The sequence below is a fragment of the Cololabis saira genome, chromosome 17, assembly GCF_033807715.1.
Source record: "Cololabis saira isolate AMF1-May2022 chromosome 17, fColSai1.1, whole genome shotgun sequence".
NCBI lineage: Eukaryota > Metazoa > Chordata > Actinopteri > Beloniformes > Belonidae > Cololabis > Cololabis saira.
In genome coordinates this window covers 2,776,601-2,791,993 of record NC_084603.1, presented here as the reverse complement: position 1 = coordinate 2,791,993, position 15,393 = coordinate 2,776,601, and the positions used below count along the sequence as shown (strand labels likewise).

The 15,393-nt window shown below is 42.5% G+C and overlaps 1 protein-coding gene across 1 annotated transcript in view; it reads right to left on the bottom strand.

Moving 5' to 3' along the window:
- The window catches only part of b3gat2 (beta-1,3-glucuronyltransferase 2 (glucuronosyltransferase S)), a 57,323-nt gene that overhangs the window by 16,081 nt on the left and 25,849 nt on the right, over window positions 1–15,393 (bottom strand). The window contains exons 2-3 of the mRNA XM_061744919.1: window positions 13,316–13,460; window positions 2,677–2,825 (exon numbers count right to left, since the gene is read on the bottom strand). Coding sequence (XP_061600903.1) covers window positions 2,677–2,825; window positions 13,316–13,460 — 294 coding nt within the window. The remainder of the gene's footprint in view (window positions 1–2,676; window positions 2,826–13,315; window positions 13,461–15,393) is intronic.

Genomic DNA, 15,393 nt, shown 5'->3' with positions numbered 1-15,393 from the left:
TGTGACAAAGCAACGCTGACAGCCGCTCGTCTCGCCCAGGACGCTCCCATCACAGGGAGAGAACGCTGTATTCCTCCTTGTTGTTTTGGTGTCGCGACTCGTTTGTTTCTTCAGAGGTTAAAAAAACCCTATCAGGATCCATTTATCCCCTAAACTCCTCTGAGGCGTCTCTGTGATTCCTGTCAGCAGGATGAGTGGCTTCATAAACCCAGAGCCAACAGGCTGCTGAGCTGCATCGATCCGAGCCGTCCCAACACCAGGATTGATGGAGCTGCGGCGGCGGTTTTATCCGAACCGGTTCTATGTTTGGACTCCAGCTCTTAGCACGACTCACGTCAGTGACGGAGAGAGAGACGGAGACAGAGACGCCCCCTGGTTTGATACTGCTGCGATGGCGGCCGTTACTCTGACACACAAACACACACCAGTTCTGGTACGCAGAAGGTCACACACTCCCTTTACCACCAAACCAGTTCCGGTTCTGATTCTGGTTCTGGTTCTGGTTCTGGTTCTGGTTCTGGGCCAGTGCTGAGTTTGGAACCAGGTTTTCTGTTTTCGGACGGACAAAGAATTGGTTCCAAAGTAGCACCAACTCTTTGCTGGTTTAGAGTAAAGAACCGCAGACGTAAGCGGAGGGGGTGGAGTTATTCAGACCACGTTTCCACAGAGCGGGTATTTACAAAAACAGATATTTCCCCCTCTACGTTTTGAAAAACCCCATCATTTGCAGGAACCTGCATAAATATCTGTTAAGGTGCTATGAGCAGCCAAACCTACAGGGGGCAGTGTAACGAGAAGATAAAGTCATGCTAGCCAATCAGAATCCTGGAAAAAAACATCAACAAATGACACGAGTAACTTCCAGTTAGTTCCAAGATGAACCAGAGTCTTTGGTTTGGAGTGACAGAGAAGTGGAGTTACTTTTAAGTGTGACGTTAGAATATAAAACAGGTAAAATACAAGAAAATATTGACGGTTACAAACTAATTGTAACCACAGGTGTCACTCATGACGCTGGTGACGTTTCTGTCTCATAATGTGACGTTCTGAAGCCTAAATGTCCGTTTCTCTCCGTTTACAAGCAAACGTGAAGACGGAGGTTTTAAAAATCTACACTTTGGCCGGTTTTCATGTAAACGAACGGCCAAAACGCATGAAAACACCACCGTTTTTGATACGTGGAATCAGGGACTAAGGCCAACGACAATAGCAAGACTGGGAGACGGAGACATTTTCAAATAAGTGATGAATTAATCTGGATGCAGCAAAGCAGCAGTCCTCTTAGCGTCCCTTCATCTCCTAGCAACCACTTTCTGTACACGTTTGATGCTCCGTGTTACCGTAATCCCTGGTTTTTCGTGGGGGCTACGTTCCAAAAAGTACCCGTGATAGGTGAAATCTGTGAAGTAGCAACCTTTTATTTTGTACAATTATTATACAAGGCTTCAAATTGCGGAGCTCAGATTAAAGATATGTAAAAAAGAGATGGAAACACGACTAAGGTCTGAGAAAGTGGGAAAGATGGATAAGGTACCGTGTGTTTGTATAATCGTTTCTTTACTGTAATGCCAACTGTTTGTTTATCTATTCTCTCTCAGTTTCACTTATTTAACTTTTCAGATGCATTAGGTTATGAAACAATGGTGGTCCCACCATTGTTTCATAACCTAATGAGGGTGAGATGAGACAAATTGTGATATTTCTGTGAATGTATGGACCTTTTGTAAAAAGAGAATTAAAAAAAAAAAAGAAAAAAGAGATGATACTGGCCAGAAAAGTCAATAATTTATCAATCTGCCTTCGGGGATTAATGAAGTATTTTGAATAGAAGTGAGGACGGTCTCCTCATGTAAAGGTGTGAAAGACGTCGTGCATCCCAACCATAGATGCACGCGATGTGGCTTTACTTTTTAAGCCACATCATTTTTTATTTTTTATTTTTTTATTTTTTTTACTTCTAGTCTTTTATGTGTCTGGATTTTTTCCCCCTTGTTTATGTAAGCACTTTGAAATTATTCATGAAAAATGCTCTAAAAATAAAATTTATTATTATTATTATTATAAATGCGCAAACCTCGGTTTGACCGCTGTTGAGCCACATTTTGTAATAAGCTGCCCCATTTTGTAATAGATTTTGCCACATTATGTAATAAGTTATTGCATTTTGAGAAGATTATTATAATGCACTTGCAACTTTTTTATTTTCTAGGAAATGTAATAACATGGTGCATTATGTAATAATACCTATTATTGTTGTTTGTTTAACAATTAATTCATACAAGAGTGACTTTTGTTGTTTTTTATGTAATTTCTCTTAGAGCTATGTAGCCAAATAAATCTATGTATAAAACTCCAAATATAACTTTAGTTGGCTATTTGAAGTTTGGAATTATATAGGCCAATAACAAATAAACTATGTTTTAGAATTGTTATTACATTATGCACCATGTTATTACATTTTCTAGAGAATAAAAAAGTTGCGAGTGCATTTTGTAATAATCTTCTCAAAATGTAATAACTTATTACAAAATGCGTTGGGGTAATTTATTACAAAATGCGGCTTTATTACAAAATGAAATGACAAAGTTATTACATTTTGGACGTTTATTACAAAATGCACCGTTATTACAAAATGCGGCTCAACACCGCGTTGCCATGGCGACGGGAGTTACTGACCCGGGTGCAGTTGTTGGCCTTGGGCTCCAGCTCCGTCAGGTTGGTGATCTGCTTGAGGAAGTCGGACTCCTGCATCCCGGGCTGGGAGCCGCGCCGCTTGAACACGGCCCTGGGGTTGGTCAGGATCACCTGCAGGTTCACCGCGAAACCTGCAACAGAGGACGGACGGGGACGGGCGGGGGGACAGGAGAGGGACGTCAGACAACCTGGACCAAGAGGACATTCAGTGCGCTTACATGGGAAGTTTAATTCCTCTTTAATTCAGAATTAAAATGAAATCCAATTTAAAATGTGGCTGGTTTATTCCGATTTTAAATCCGAATAGAATAATTCCGCGATCATATATACACTCATCCCACTTTAAACCACCAGGATTTGCATATGTGGCCCTTCAGTGATAAAGGACAGCGCTCTGATTGGACACGGACCCCAAACTGCAGAAAGACTTCCTGGGCCCAGCTATAAAAGAGCAAAGCTCTCTTCTCCTCCCTCTCTTCTCTTCTCCTCTGCTCTTCTCTTTTTGCTCTTTTTTTACAGGATCTCAGCATCTCGGACCTGCCGACAGGTTCCCCGTGAGCAGGAATCACCATTTTTAGCACCAGGAGCGACTAGCTACGGACCGGCCGCCTCCCCGAAGAAGCGTCTGTCTGGAGCGCTGCACGAGTGACCCACGAGGTTCCGAGCCCCAGAAAGCCGAACCAGGGACCCTGCAGGCCTCGACGTGAACGCCTTTAGACCGACCTGGAGCTGAAGGAGGCCCAGCCGCTGTGCTCGTGCTGGATACCCTCATCCGCATGCTTTATTTGTCCCCAAGGGGGCGATTAGTTTCATCCCAGGAGAAGCACACAATGGTAAATATACATAAAATGTACATAATAAATTACAATAAGTTACACATCACAGTACAGACCTAAACTCTAGTTAAGAGGCTTTTTCACCCACTACCTTTTCCTTCAGGCAGTTAAAAGAACAATAGCGGAGGAAACAAAGGAGTGTTTGTATCTGTTAGTCTAAGCAGTAACTGATGGTAGAAACTGAAACTGTTTATTCAGGGATGTGAGAATCAGACAACATGGAGTTTCTTGATCAGCTGTTTGTGATAAAGTTATTGTAAAGTTTGTTGAGCCGACCCAATGATTTTACTGCTTAGACTGACAACCTTATTGAGCAAGTTTCTGTCTTTGACTTTCAAAGATTGAAACCAACAAATAAAAGAAAAAGTGATAGCAGATTTGATAAAAGAACAATAAAACATAGACATCAGGGAAGAATCCACCTGGAATTTAGAAAGTTTTCGAAGACAAAAAAGGCGCTGCGGCTTTTCTTATATATCGAGCCTGAATTTTTTCGAAAGGACAGTTTGTTGTCAATAATAGTGCCTAAATATTTATAGAACTCAACAAGGATCCCCTGCTGAGCGTAACCACCCTTTGTTCAACAAAGAACGGCGACCGGCCAGACCAAACTACCGTTTCTTCATTTACAAAGAGCCACGTAAGAGGCTGTTCCGTGTCTGGGCAGAGAAACTTAGTTTTACATTGTGAGCTGGATCGCTGATCCCGTCACAACTTTGTTGTTAGTTTACGTGTGTATTTACTTTGTTTTCTCCCCTCATCTCTCTCCTACTAACCCCCCCCACACACACACACACACACTCTTATTTGGTCATAAAACCCCTAAGCTTGTTTCACTGTATGAGACGATATAAAATGAATACATTGTGATTAATTTGAATGAGAGAAGTTGTTTGTGCTTATTTTACACATATTTGTCACTGCTGGTTGTGACAAATAGAATAGAATAGAATAGAATACTTTATTGTCTGTCCCAATGGTGACAGAAATTCCTCTTGGACAGGGCTCACAACCACATTCACACATTCCCATAAGGACACGTTACAATATAAAAAGAATAAATACGTTAAAAAACAGTAAATAAGTGATAATATGTGTGACAACTCTCCTTTCTTCGCTATTATTCTGTAGAATAATTGAGATGGATTTTTGATGTTTAGTTATCATTTTCCTGATTACATCAGGTGGTGCCCCGTTTTGATTAAGTCATTTTGATAATTCAAATGAATAAATAATCTACTTTATTAATTATTGAGGATTGTCCTCCGATGATCATTAATAACTTTTTGATAACTGAACCAGCACCCACTGTGTGGCACAACAACAGAAACACAACGTTCCATTAATATTGTCCTTAATTTTGGAATTCTGTTTGGAAATCTGGAAATTCCTTTTAAGTTATACCTATTTTGTCTTTTCTCAATTTTTTTCTGTATATTGATTGGCCAAATTTTCGCCGTGTCACTTATGGACCCCGGTGGTCGTCTCACTCGTCTAACGCTGGTTTCCATCGTGATGAAGGTTAAAAACCAGGAACACATGCTTGTAAAACTCAGCCACGCCCCCACCACGCCCCCGGCCACGCCCCCTCCGATCCGGGAGAATCATCCATCACCCTGATGGGACGACAGCTGTCAATCACCGGTCGTTAGTCCTGTCCTGCTCGTGGACGAGCCCCCGGCGTTGAGGGTGATGCTGATGGCGAAGGTGATGGCGATGGCGAAGGCCATGGCGTGCGTCACTCTCAGGCCCAGGTCGGCCCTCAGGATTCATTTTAATTAACCCCCCCGTCCTGCTCTGAACCGTCTCTAATCTCCAACGCTAACACGCTCACCCACACGCCGTAATTAGCCGCCGCTCTTTGTGATGGTTCTGTCGCTTCGCCGCGGCGGCTGATTCCAGGAGCAGTTTCTGCTCCGGACAACAATAGCTGCTCAGAGCAAACAGACAAACCTCATTCATCCTGAATTATTATTCACGGCTCACAAAGGGAGGCGGTAATGGGTTTGTGTTGAGCATCAGTGAAGCCGCCGCTGCTTCGTCTCATCTGGAGACAACAGAGCTGGACGCTTTTCATGTGAGGTTTAAAACACACCTGCAGCTCTTGAGGAGAGACGATGCTGATGCTGAAATGCTGCTGATGCTGAAATGCTGCTCGTGCTGCATCAGGTGAAGGTGTTTGACCTCCAGTAACCCCGGCGTTTGTACCGTCGTATTGAGACGCCGTGACGGCGGGGAGCGGAGGAGGCGGGAGCCTCTTCCAGGATGAGCTGAACTCCTTCATCCTTCATCCTGACCTGAACGACGGCAGCCGGAGCTCAGCTGGACAAATCACTCCATACAGCAGCGACCCGTCTTTTAGTCCCGTATTTTAGTGTATATGTTCAAAAATATGATCAAATCTGTCTGTAATGGGTCTCAGTGGGCGTGTTTCCATCAGCGGGGACCCGGACAGGGACCTTTAATGACGCTTTTCCACTAGTACAGAGGTCGTCAACCCGCGGCTCTTTAGCGCCGCCCTAGTGGCTCCTGGAGCTTTTTCAAAAATGTTTGACCTTTTTATTCCTTTTTTTCTTCTTTTTTTCCTTTTTTTCTCTTTTTTCTTTTTTTCTTCTTTTTTTCTTCTTTTTTCTCCTTTTTTCTTCCTTTTTCCTTTCCTTTTTAATCTCAACATTTCGACTTTTTTCTCAATAGTTCGACTTTTTTCTCCAGATTGTACTTCAACATTAATCTTGACATTTCGACCTTTATCTCGAAATTTTGACTTTTTTCTCGACATTTCAAATTTTTTCTCAACATTTTGACTTTTTTCTCGAAATTATGACTTTTTTCTCGAAATTTTGACTTTTTTCTCGAAATTTTGACTTTTTCTCGAAGTGCATAATGAAAAAAAAAATCTTCCTCCTCTAAAATAATATTTAATTTTTCTCCTGCCTGGCCCTGATACTCTTCCATAGATTCGTGTTACAACAAGAGTAACGTGGAAACACATTAGCAGCTACATTTGCAGCCGAGGACCCAGTTCTAACTAATATAGAAACATGCAGCATGTGTGTCTTCATTCTAAGGCTGAAACAAGTCTTTTCATTTTTTTTCGGCTCCAGACATATTTGTTTTTGGTCAAATATGGCTCTTTCAACATTTTGGGTTGCCGACCGCTGCACTAGTACCTACTCGGCTCTCCTACGAGTTAAGGCACAACCGAATACTGGAGACCAGCAAACCTTCCAACTGTCTTCTTCTATAGAAGCGTTCAGACCTGCAGATGTTTCCAACCGGTGATGATTGACAGTTCCTGACTGCAGTTTACCCTCCTCAGTCCCAGAACGGCTTCATACTTATTTCTACCCACATGATTTATATTTGGCTTCCTTCTTGTTAAATAGATAATGGAATTTAAAAAGATAAATAAATCTTTTGCACATAACCGTGGACAGTTGACCAAAGTTACATGACGTGCATTTTAATCTGGTGGAGCGGCTCTGCTGACAGGATGTTCTGGAAATCTGAGCATCTTAACTCGCGTGGAAGCAACAACGACAACGACGAAGCTACTGGTTCATCATCATCATCATCAGCATCATCATCATCATCATCACCATCACCATCATCATCATCATCATTATCATCATCGTTCATGGACGTCATGCAGAAAGCGGGTCGATGGTATTTTGAAGAAAAACAGCAGATCTCTGCTGTGCTATTCAGTTTTTATTCTGTTAATCTGTTTATCAGGTTTACTGTGATATTTAGGTTTTATTTGCAGTAAAGACCAGGGGAACGTGTCGTCTCCGTCTCTAGTAAACTGCAGCTCAGCAGCGATCACCGCTCCTCCTCTGTTCTCTGGACCCCCGTCTCCTTCTTTACGCTGATAAGACGCTCGACTGCTCGGCTTTGTTGTTAAAGGCTCCGAGCAGGTTTATTGTGAACGGATGCTTTTCCTCTCAGCGCTCGGCATTATGGGACGTGGACTTTCTCAGGCTCGGAGAAAATATCCTGGATACGTTTCCTTTCTCGTAAAAGTAAAACTGCTTTTGTTTTGTAGTTTTATATGAACTCAGAGTTTGTGTCACACGTCTCGTTTCGCCTCGTAAGGAAACGAAAACCTGCTGCATCATGGGAAGATTCCTAATAAACTTTCTAGAGAGTTTAGGTTCTGGTTCTGCCACGAGGAGGAGGAGGAGAAAAGGAGACTATGGAGGAGGAAAGGAGACTATGGAGGAGGAAAGGAGACTATGGAGGAAAGAGGAGGAAAGTAAACTATGGATAAGGAAAGAGGAAGAAAGGAGACTTTGGAGGAGGAAAGGAGACTATGGAGGAGGAAATGAGACTATGGAGGAGGAAAGAGGAGGAAAGGAACTATGGAGGAGGAAAGGAGACTATGGAGGAGAAAAGAGGAGGAAAGGAGATGAAAGAGGAGGAAAGGAGACTATGGAGGAGGAAAGGAGACTATGGAGGAGGAAAGAGGAGGAAAGGAAACTAAAGAGGAGGAAAGGAGACTATGGAGGAGGAAAGAGGAGGAATGGAGACTATGGAGGAGGAAAGAGGAGGAAAGGAGACTATGGAGGAGGAAAGGAGACTAAAGAGGAGGAAAGGAGACTATAGAGGAGGAAAGAGGAGGAAAGGAGACTAAAGAGGAGGAAAGGAGACTATGGAGGAGGAAAGAGGAGGAAAGGAGACTATAGAGGAGGAAAGGAGACTATGGAGGAGGAAAGAGGAGGAAAGGAGACTATGGAGGAGGAAAGGAGACTAAAGAGGAGGAAAGGAGACTATGGAGGAGGAAAGAGGAGGAAAGGAGACTATGGAGGAGGAAAGGAGACTAAAGAGGAGGAAAGGAGACTATGGAGGAGGAAAGAGGAGACTATGGAGGAGAAAAGAGGAAGAAAGGAGACTAAAGAGGAGGAAAGGAGACTATGGAGGAGGAAAGAGGAGGAAAGAGGAGGAAAGGAGACTTTAGAGGAGGAAAGGAGACTATGGAGGAGGAAAGAGGAAGAAAGGAGACAAAAGAGGAGGAAAGGAGACTATGGATGAGGAAAGAGGAGGAAAGGAGACTTTGGAGGAGGAAAGGAGACTATGGAGGAGGAAAGAGGAAGAAAGGAGACAAAAGAGGAGGAAAGGAGACTATGGATGAGGAAAGAGGAGGAAAGGAGACTTTGGAGGAGGAAAGGAGACTATGGATGAGGAAAGAGGAGGAAAGGAGACTTTGGAGGAGGAAAGGAGACTAAAGAGGAGGAAAGGAGACTATGGAGGAGGAAAGAGGAAGAAAGGAGACAAAAGAGGAGGAAAGGAGACTATGGAGGAGGAAAGGAGACTATGGAGGAGGAAAGAGGAAGAAAGGAGACAAAAGAGGAGGAAAGGAGACTATGGATGAGGAAAGAGGAGGAAAGGAGACTTTGGAGGAGGAAAGGAGACTATGGATGAGGAAAGAGGAGGAAAGGAGACTTTGGAGGAGGAAAGGAGACTAAAGAGGAGGAAAGGAGACTATGGAGGAGGAAAGAGGAAGAAAGGAGACAAAAGAGGAGGAAAGGAGACTATGGAGGAGCAAAGAGGAGGAAAGGAGACTAAAGAGGAGGAAAGGAAACTATGGAGGAGGAAAGAGGAGGAAAGGAGACTAAAGAGGAGGAAAGGAAACTATGGAGGAGGAAAGAGGAAGAAAGGAGACTAAAGGGGAGGAAAGAGGAGGAAAGGAGACTATGGAGAAGGAAAGAGGAGGAAAGGAGACTAAAGAGGAGGAGAGAGGAGGAAAGGAGACTATGGAGGAGGAAAGAGGAGACTACAGAGGAGGAAAGAGGAGGAAAGGAGACTATGGAGGAGGAAAGGAGACTATAGAGGAGGAAAGGACACTATAGAGGAGGAAAGGAGACTAAAGAGGAGGATAGAGGAGGAAAGGAGACTAAGGAGGAGGAAAGAGGAGGATAGAGGAGGAAAGGAGACTAAGGAGGAGGAAAGAGGAGGAAAGAGGAGGAAAGGAGACTTTGGAGGAGGAAAGGAGACTATTGAGGAGGAAAGAGGAGGAAAGGAGACTTTGGAGGAGGAAAGGAGACTATGGAGGAGGAAAGAGGAGGAAAGGAGACTAAAGAGGAGGAAAGAGGAAGAAAGGAGACGAAAGAGGAGGAAAGGAGATTATTTAGGAGGAAAATGGAGGAAAGGAGACTATGGAGGAGAGGAAGAGATGGAAGGTATCGTAGCTCCCGGTGACTGCAGGAACAGATAAATCTCTTCCTCTCTTCTTTGTTAAACAACAGCATGAAAACATTTAAGATAATAATTTAATCATTCACATTTCAGTGGAACTGAAACTTTTTATTTCATGTTTTTTTCCGTCATAGAAAAATACTTTAATTAAAAATAAATAAGTTCCTGCAGCCTCGTCGTGCTGATCAACATCCGTCGCTGCAGAGACTTCTGGTTGTTCAGATGTTACTGTCTCTTATTTTAGTTTAATAGCTTTTAGTTGATGCTTTGTTGAGTTTCCTCCAGAACTGGAAGTGTCTCTCAACGTCCCAGAATGCATTTCTTTATTTTTTCATTTACTTTTGCCTCGTAGCGAGATCCGGCCCACAAACCCACGAGAGCCTTCAGAGAAGACTTTCGATTTAGAACCTGACACCGTGAATGATTAAAGGTTGTGTGAAAGCGTCGTCTGAGGGGGCGTGTCCTGCAGGACGCCTGCGTCTGATTGGACGCTGACAGGTGACAGACTTAGTCCCCAACGACCGTCTGGAAACGATTTACAACGCTCAGAGAGCCTGACGCTGCAGAAAAGCTCCGGCTGCAGCCCTGAAACGTGGCAGCATCTCTCGTCGCCATGGCGACGCACAGTCAATGATGTCTTTTTATAGTCGGGATGCTGAGCTTTTTATTTGCTCTCAGAGTTCAGAGCTGCTCAGCGTAAACCAGCGACTGGCAGCTTGGTCCTGACCTTCAGATAATAACTTAAGAGGCTCTGCAACACTGAAACGCCACAAAAAGAGCCGTTTCCACATCGAATTACTCCGGTGGGTGGAAGAACTCACCAGGCATCTACCTACAGGAATATTCAGTGTGTTGTGCCAAGTCGGCTTCACCTCCCAACACAAGCCCATCAGTGTTGTGTTGTTGTGGAGAGACTCTGAGTTCATTCAGTCCTTTCTCACAAACACGGCCCGTGTTTTACCCTGAAAGGTGATTTATCTCAGGAGCAAACATCCAGCATCTCCGCTACGCCGCCCAGGCGGAACAGGCAGGACATGAAATTGGAAAGATTGGATCTCATTTTGTGGAAAATTAATCCGTGAAAATATAGAAGCTGAGTATGAAGGCGGTGTGTGTGGGATGATGGAGCCAACGAGCCAACGAGCCGACGAGCCAATGAGACGCAGCTCCCACTTCTGCTGATCAATAACATCATTGACAATCTCAACAAGGTTCTACGTTTATCTAAGAACAAGATACTTGTTAGACATCCATCCATCCATCCATCCATCCATCCATCCATCCATCCATCCATCCATCCATCCATCCATCCATCCAACGGAGATTCAGAAAAGAGCCGAAAACGGCGGGTCATCGATGTGAGAGCAGCCTGCAGGCCGACTGGGCTCCATCAGTACAGGACAGGACAAAGCTCCAGGAAGCAGTAACGAGGATCACGACTCTTTAGGATTTAGGAAACTATCTGTGGACTTTGAGGCCATGGTTCTCCACCGGGAAAGGGTGGCATGCCTTCTCCGGGTGGGTGGAGAAGTCCTGCCTCAGGTGGAGGAGTTCAAGTATCTCGGGATCTTGTTCACGAGTGAAGGAAAGATGGAGCGGGAGATTGACAGACGGATCGGTGCAGCATCTGCAGTAATGCGGTCGATGTACCGGACCATCGTGGTGAAGAGGGAGCTGAGTCGAAAGGAGAAGCTCTCGATTTACCGGTCAATCTACGCACCTACCCTCACCTATGGTCATGAACTTTGGGTAGTGACCGAAAGGACAAGGTCGCGGATACAAGCGGCCGAGATGAGTTTTCTCCGCAGGGTGGCTGGACGCTCCCTTAGAGATGAGTTTCCTCCGCAGGGTGGCTGGACGCTCCCTTAGAGATAGGGTGAGGAGTTCGGTCACCCGGGAGGAGCTCGGAGTCGAGCCGCTGCTCCTTCACATTGAGAGGAGTCAGCAGAGGTGGCTTGGGCATCTGTACCGGATGCCTCCTGGACGCCTCCCTAGGGAGGTGTTCCAGGCATGTCCCACCGGGAGGAGACCCCGGGGAAGACCCAGGACACGCTGGAGAGACTATGTCTCTCGGCTGGCCTGGGAACGCCTCGGACTCCCCCCGGAAGAGCTGGAGGAAGTGTCTGGGGTGAGGGAAGTCTGGGCATCTCTGCTGAGGCTGCTGCCCCCGCGACCCGGGAACGGATAAGCGGCGGATGATGGATGGATGGATGGATCTGTGGACCTATGAACTTTGATTCTTTGAAACAAATATATTTACTGTTTGTTACTGATATTCCATTGCTAAGTCGCATCTCTTGTCCGTTGTAGTTACTGGAGAAGTCAACACTGTCCATTGCATAAGGACCTTGTGGGACGGTAGTGATTGTTCCACCTCGTCGGGCATTATCCCTTACATATATATATATATATCCTTTACATAACTCACTTCACTGAAGCCGTCCTGGAGCAAAAACAGGTCCAATAACGTTCCTGGTGTCAGGTTCACACTACAGGCTGGATTAGTGAGAGTTGCTGACACGCTCAGATACGTCCTACCGCTAGATAGCGGGGGGGGGGGGGGGGGGGGGGGGGGGGACTGAAAGGAGCTAAAACCAATGAGAGCGAAGGAGGTGAGGTGGGGGACCTGAGAGATGTTTCTAGTCACCACCGCCACGTTACCACCACACTAGCATGCATGCTAGCAGCAGAGGGGTGACGCTGAGATTTTAAAGTGAGTCAAACTGGTTGAGGAGTGAGCAGCTGAGGTTTATTTATGTAAAAGCTTTTCTGTGCCAGTGGGCGAAAAACATCTTCCTGTCTGGGGACGAATCCTAGTCTATAATTTACCGCCCTGTCACCGAGTTTCAAGCGCAGCACACAGCTGATGTCTGCGGCATGTCGTCGTGTTTTACTGCTAAAATGACTGAAGGGGACGTTCTCAGCTTTCTGCAACATTCAGCCCTGTAGCACCGTATAATGTAATAATTTCCCTATAATGTAATAATTTCCTATAATGTAATAATTTCCTATAATGTAATAATTTCCTGAAAATGTAATAATGCCTGAAAATGTAATAAAATATGCACTTAACTCAATCGAAAATGTAATAAAACCCAATAATGTAATAACTTCACCAATAATGTAATAAAATATCCTGACGGATACTGTAATAACATTTTTACCAATAATGTAATATCTTATTACGTTATTGGGAATTTATTACATGGTACTCAAAGTCTGCAATTTAACCCAATAGTCATTCTGGTGTTTCAAGTCCAGCGTATATAACATTCTTAGATACTTATAATACAAAATGTAGAACTCTGGACTGAAAATGAACATATATAGTACAAGATTTGTAGTTTTGAAAAAAAAAGACCCACCTAAAAAATGTAATAAATTCCCAATAATGTAATAAGGTATTACATTATCGGTAAAGGTGGCAACCCTACATCTTTTCCACCCAACCAATGATGGGTTTATTTCATGAGAACGTGTAGGGAGTTATCTAGACCTGAACATGGTCAGGAAAGGGAACCTTTTAACTAGTTTTTATGTCATTATTATCATCATTTACGTTTATTTCCAAGTACTACTCTAGCTCTTACCTGCCATGTCGGTGGCGAACGGTCTGTCCGGTCTCCAGCCTGTGTACCAGCCCACAACTTTACCCCCGGACACCAGGGGGCGCTCGTACGCACGGCCGCCCACAAATCCCACGGGCCACACCGAGACGCCTCGAGTGCTTCGCATCTGGAAAGACCATAAAAGTAAGAATTAGTCTCATGCAAATATCGAATATAACTGAGTTCGTGGACTTCTAATGAAATATGACCGATAGTTATGTTGTTGGGTTTCTCTTTCTAGATCTAAATCGAACATTTGATACGGTGAAGCCCCGTATTTTACTGTCTAGGTTATCTAACGTTAATTTTTCAGAAAAAAACCTTTCTTGGATGAAATCATATTTGTGTGATCAAACTCATTGTGTGACTATCAGTGGTTTTGAATCATCTTTTCTAGAGTGCTATATTGGAGTTCCCCAGGGCTGCATACTTGGACCCCTATTATTTTCATTATATATTAATGATTTGCCAAATGTTTATCCAAATGTCAACACTCAACTCTATGCTGACGATACAGTCATGTTCATCAAGAGAAGTCCGATGTGGAAGCCTCCGCAAAACTGACCTCTGCAATGACTTGCATTGATGAGTGGTTGAGTAAATCCAATGTTTTATTAAATACTAACAAAAATGGTCTGCGTGATGTTTTCAAAACCCCCTGCATTAAGGTCAATTTCAATATTCAATTATTCAAATAAAGTTGTGTCAAATTGGACTCAACATTATCGTTTAAAAAACATGCAAAACAGGTGTGCATAATCTTGTTAATTTCAGGCGAAAATTTATTTTGCACATGGCTGTCTTAAAACCCATAGAGAGCTTATATAAAAAGCTTATATAAAAAAGCGTTAAAAACCATCAAAAATTAAAAAATTTGATTAGATTAGAGACAAGATCAATTAGAGACTCTGACACTTTCATGGCTTTTAAAGCAAAACTTAAATGTGGGCTAAAGAGTCATGTGACCACCAACAATTCTTCCTTTCTTATGTTTCAAGTACCAACATGCATTACAATCTTTTTATGTTTTTGTCTTATTTTTATTTTAGTTTTTTTGTTCTGACTTCCGTGTTGTGTGGATGATTTTTGTATTAGTCTGTTAACGATTGTACTTGTAATCTCTTTTCCTGAGCTGCTCGGGACTACAGATGAAAATTAGGCTATATCTGAAATATTTACATTGTAATGAATGAATGAATGAATGAATTTGAACATGGTTAAAAAAAAATATATACTGTATATATATACAAGTAAAAACATATGAATAGGATTAGGAGGAAGTCGTAGATTTATTTAATCCTAACCCTTATTTAGATTATCATCGTCAGCACTTGACTTTTACAATAACTTTAACGAAAATAGAAAATATTGTATTTTAACTTTAATGTAAATATTATACTATTGCTGTACTTCCAGTACAGCAATTCTTATGTAAATAACTATATTCTACATTCATTATAATATCACTCATCCTTCTGTGCATATATGTATTGTATACACAATAACATATATATATGTGTATGTATATATATATATATATATATATATATATATATATATATATATATATATATATATATATATATATATATATATATATATATATATATATATATATATATATATATATATATACATGTACATATATATGCAGGACTGTCTCAGAAAATTAGAATATAGTGATTTTCTGTAATGCAATTACAAAAACAAAAATATCATACATTCTGGATTCATTACAAATCAACTGAAATATTGCAATATTTTAATATTGCTGATCATGGCTTACAGCTTAAGAAAACTCAAATATCCTATCTCAAAAAATTAGAATATTCTGGGAATCTTAATCTTAAACTGTAAGCCACGATCAGCAATATTAAAATAATAAAAGGCTTGCAATATTTCAGTTGATTTGTAATGAATCCAGAATGTATGACATTTTAGTTTTTTTAATTGCATTACAGAAAATAAAGAACTTTATCACAATATCCTAATTTTCTGAGTCCTGTACACATACATTATGTGTATGTGTATGTTAATTAATGTGCATTGTCCCTTTAATT